The following is a 4,768-nucleotide window of genomic DNA, read 5'->3' as shown; positions in this document are numbered from 1 at the left end:
TTACTAGGTATGAATATTATGTCCAAACCATTATAGTCTTCATGTACAAGGATACCGAACTATTATAGCCCTCACATACCAAGGATGTCATGTAACCAAGACATTGCACACTCATTTGATGATCAACGTCAATGGATAAGTGAGTGCTCTAAGATGCTTGTCCAAAACAAATTAAATATTCTGGATATCATAAGAGTCACGGGTGGTTCCAAGCTTATATAATAAGTTATAACTTATAGCCTATAGGACATATATGACACACACACACACACATGATATAGACGATAGCTTTACATAATTTGACATACTTTCTTTTCAAAAGGAGCCTCACATGGTCTGGTCCACTATGCAAGATGCATCCATTCATCTTCTCTTTTAGAGAGGAGCTTGTTTCATGAGTGAGAAAGATCTTGAGTATTGAGCTCAAGCCTCGACAACAAACCATTGGGAAACTGGCCATCTACTTCCAATAAGGTCTGCGATGAATTTGATCAGGTTCTCGGTGAAAGATATTTTATAAACATATATTAACACAGATATTTTATGAACATTTTGTAAAACAAGTTAAAAATGTCAATGGTCTCGCAAATGCACAAGTTGTCATGCCAATAGGATTTGGCTGAATTGAAAGAGACATGTCCCATGCAATTTGAGGGTGCATATGTGATATTGCTAGCCTTTGAGATCAATTGAGGTTTGATGTATGTGCATATTGTGTTTTATGTGAAATGAAAACCCTATTCCTGATGTTAACATTTATCTTATCTCCATTTGCTTTTACGCGTTTACAACTCCAAAAGGCTTGATTAAGCCAACATTTCCTCTTCAAGTTTTAGTGACAAGTAAGACCTCACCCATCTTTAACTTGAATACTAAATCTACGAGGAATATGCATATATAATGTGTGTGTGTTTGTAACTTACCAATCAATACTTACCCACAATGTAAACAAGAATGAAGATGGGAGCTCTTTATTATACCTCTGTAAGCTTCTGGAGTGAAGAAGCATGGGCATCTATGAGATCAATGATTAAAAGATTATATTCTTGTTCTTTCTTTCTAGACTTAACCCATTGGGCTGCATCACATGCCTTTATATATATATATATATATATATATATATATATATATATATATATATATATATATTATGCACGACTGCAAAGTGGTCTAAGCATTACACATGGGCATATTGCTTAGCTCAATATTCCACTTGTTTTAAGATAAGATATACATATGTCAATGACTCTTTGTAGTCATAAACAGACCTATCTTCATGTGCAGACATGTATTTTCCACGTATGTATGAGCACTCGACGAAGCCCGTGATACTTCTCTTCTATCTTGCAGTTCATGCATCCATCATTATGTAGCTTCGAATCACAAAGAGACGATCTTTCGACTCGAGAGAAGGTTGGAAATGGGGAAACATTCCATCCATCCATTCAACCAAGCTCTTTACCTACTTGTATGTTTAGTTTCCTCGACTCGATCTGCTTTGCTTCTTCCCACATATTCGCATCGACATAGAGGTTAAACATTGCATTATAAGCTGCCATATGTTTATCATCGAGTCTCAGGGCAGCTTCGAAAGCTTGACGACCGATCTCTACATTTCCCCACTTCCGACAAGAGGCCAACAAAGTGGTCCACACGACGAGATCTGGTGAAAAGGGCATACTACGCAACATCGAAAAAGCCTCTTTAATCTGTCCCGCTCTTCCGAAGAGATCCACCATACAATTGTAGTGCTTGATAGTTGGCTCAATCCCATACTCTTTGCCTAAAGCATCGAAATATAGTCTTCCCTTCTCGACCGATCCTGCATGGCTGCATGCGGAAAGGATACTAAGGAAAGTGACGTCGTCGGGTTTTATTCCTTCATCGATCATCTTATCGAAAATCTCTAACACCAGCTTGCTCTCTCCTTGACGAGTATAGCCCGTGAACAATGCATTCCAACCGACAATGTCTCTCTGTTGCATCCCATCGAACACTTCTTGTGCACATACCATGTTCCCACACTTTGCGTACATGTCGATAAGGGCAGTTGCTGTGATTACATCTAAACTCCCAAGATGGTCCATGGCTAACACTTGTGCATGTAGCCTTGTTCCATTTTCTTGATCTGCCTTATTCCCACATGCTTTCAAAGTGCTTGCAAAGGTTACGTCATTCGGTAGCAAGCACTGCTCTTGCATCTGTCGGTGGCATATCATCGCCTTCTCATTTTCACCTTGCTCCGCATATCCGGCGATGAGAGCAGTCCAAGAAACCACATCTTGAATGGAAAGATCATCAAACACATTTTGAGCTTCATCAAGCAAACCACATTTGACATACATATCAACTAGTGCATTTCCAATAAAAGGGTCTTCTTCCTCAAATCCTTCTATGGTTATCTGGCAATGTATTTCCTTACCCATCCCTTTGGCTCCAATGCTACCACATGCTTTCAAGCCACAAACACATGTAAATGCATCGGGGAGGATCCCATCCCCTTTCATTTTCTTATAACATCTCAATGCTTCTTTATGAAGGCCATTCCCAACGTAACCACATATTAATGCGGTCCACGACACGGTATCTCTAGCTGGAAGCTTCACAAATACTTTCTGTGCTTCAATAATTGATCCACATTTAGCATACAAATCTACTAAAGTGTTTCCAATGAAATAATCGGATTCGAGGCCCAATTTAACGATCCAAAGATGCACTTCATGAGATTTCACCACACATTTCAAGATGGCACATGCTTTCAATACAGCAACAAATGTGAACTTGCTAGGGAGCACACGGTCTTCTTCCATTTTCCATAATAGAGAGAAGGCGAGAGATGCATTGTCTCGCTCGATATGACCTCTTATTACATAAGTCCAAGAATACTCCGTTCGGGTATCCAATTTGTTGAATACTTGAAGGGCAAAATGCATATTATCACATTCGATGAATGCTGCCACGATATTATTTCCGAGAGCTACATGGCAATCTAACCCACTTCTACACATTTGCAAAAAAACCCTTTCAGTATATCGGAGGATCTTCTTTCTTCGACAATTTCGCAAAACATTGATGAAATCTTGTACTAACGGTGTGTCTGAATCATGCTCTAAAGAATACAATGCATCGTTGATGCTCAAAGAGGAAACTTTCTTTTCTATATCAAGGCGTTGCCGAGATTCAGATCTACTTTGGTCTTCTTTGGCCATCTCTGATACAATTATTGAGGTGTCTTCCAACAGAGACGCATCATTCTCCTCTTTTCGGGTTTCAGTTTCATTTTGAATTTGAGTTTCGGTGATTGAAGAAGGAGTGGTAGTGATATCAATGGTAGGATTTTCCAGATTAAGGGGAGGTTTAGTAGGTTTTGAACCGGAAGTAGGAGCATTAGTTTGAGAGGGATCACTTACACCAGCGTTAGTGTTGATTTTTTCTGCCCATCTCTTGAATAAGGTTTGGAAGTAGTCCTCCCATGGAGGTGCATCATCTGTGAATAGAAATTAGGGTTAGGGTGTTCAATTTCAGAGATCAGGGTTAGGGTTAAAATTTTAAAGGTTAGGGTTATGGTTTTAATGAAGAAAAACGAAAAAATTTACACTGTAGTAGAAATGAAAGTGAACGATGAAGAGAGTGAAAGAGTGGACTGAATGTGACCTTTGCTTCTGGGAGGATTAGAAGCCATAATGAGCAATGGTGGAGGGGTTTTGAGGTCCTTCATCCGGGAGATGGTTGAGGAGGCGATGGGGTTGTAGGTTGGGGCTGGAAATGGTGGAGAGAGAATCATGGTGGTGGTCATGGTGATGGTGATCCTCCTTGTCAAGAAACCCCAGCCCCAAAGGAAAGAAGAAGAAGGAGAAGAGGAAGTGAGGTGCAGAGTGATAGATGAGATAAGAGAGTGTGAAGAGCTACTACACTAATAACAATATAATAAGGCTTTGCACATACATATTGATTTGAGCACTTATTTAGCTCAGGTTCACACATTTCTTCCATTGTGTATGTGTATGTGTATGTGTTTTAAGTTTATATATGTTTGAGGTTTCCCACCATTCATTAGTACTAAAATTTGTGTCCACCCCCTCATCTATAGTGGAGTATATCTCTCTCGCGCCCTCAATAGTCCAGATATGTTTGATAGGCATAGGGAAAAAGAAAAAGATTTCATGACTTGCAGTGGGCTTCGTTGTGAGAGCTTCAATAGTTAATCAACGAGCGACTCTCATAGTGAAGGTTGTGATGCTTGCGAGGAGGGTTTTGTGAAATGAGGGGTTCTAGGGACTTCTAATTTGTGGGTATAGTCAAGGGGGCAACCTTTTGTGAAGAATATGGTTTTGTAGTTGGACACAAAGTGGAGTGATTTAGTGGGTACACATAGCATGAATTTACCCCCTCCTTCAGCTTTGGGGATGCACTAGTGTTGTAGGAAGTCGTGGGTGATGACAAGGCCCTTTAAGCTATGCCTTGGGTGGTTGGGATGTTTGTTGGGCTAAAAGTCCCACTCTACCCACTTGTATCATAGTGTGAACACGTCCTCATAGTTAGGGCTAAGTCACCCTAACTATATAAGTGAGAGACTAAACATTGTAAAGTGAGTTTGAGGGTTAATGTAACATAGTCTTCTTTGAGCACATCTCTCTCTCACTCTTTGTCTAACAGTGCATACCTCCACTTGCGTTGTTTGCTAAACTCATTGACAGGTCCTTAATCTCGCTTTTGCACCAACATCTCTACATATTATCTCCAACAAAGTGGTATCAGGGCAACTTGC

At 40.1% G+C, this 4,768-nt stretch overlaps 1 protein-coding gene across 1 annotated transcript; it reads right to left on the bottom strand.

Moving 5' to 3' along the window:
- Positions 1 to 564: 564 nt before the first annotated feature.
- Positions 565 to 3,841, bottom strand: LOC147856098 (pentatricopeptide repeat-containing protein At1g06140, mitochondrial-like). Its single transcript, XM_087329533.1, has 2 exons — positions 3,655 to 3,841; positions 565 to 3,487 (listed from the first exon to the last, which is right to left on the bottom strand). The coding sequence occupies exons 1-2, from the start codon at positions 3,794 to 3,796 to the stop codon at positions 1,446 to 1,448; spliced, it is 2,184 nt and encodes a 727-aa protein (XP_087185659.1). The 5' UTR covers positions 3,797 to 3,841; the 3' UTR covers positions 565 to 1,445.
- Positions 3,842 to 4,768: the final 927 nt, after the last annotated feature.

Source organism: Azolla caroliniana, unplaced genomic scaffold (assembly GCF_043228905.1).
Source record: "Azolla caroliniana isolate FFs.n. ecotype wild unplaced genomic scaffold, voAzoCaro1.0.p SCAF_13, whole genome shotgun sequence".
Lineage (NCBI taxonomy): Eukaryota > Viridiplantae > Streptophyta > Polypodiopsida > Salviniales > Salviniaceae > Azolla > Azolla caroliniana.
The sequence above is the reverse complement of the archived record's forward strand: the minus strand, read 5'-3'. Positions and strand labels throughout refer to the sequence as shown.

Excerpts from the sequence above, each read along its gene's own strand:
- LOC147856098 (XM_087329533.1), bottom strand. The coding sequence starts at position 3,796 with ATGACCACCACCATGATTCTCTCTCCACCATTTCCAGCCCCAACCTAC. Across the intron at positions 3,488-3,654 it reads TAATCCTCCCAGAAGCAAAG|ATGATGCACCTCCATGGGAG; the intron begins GTCACATTCAGT and ends TTCTATTCACAG.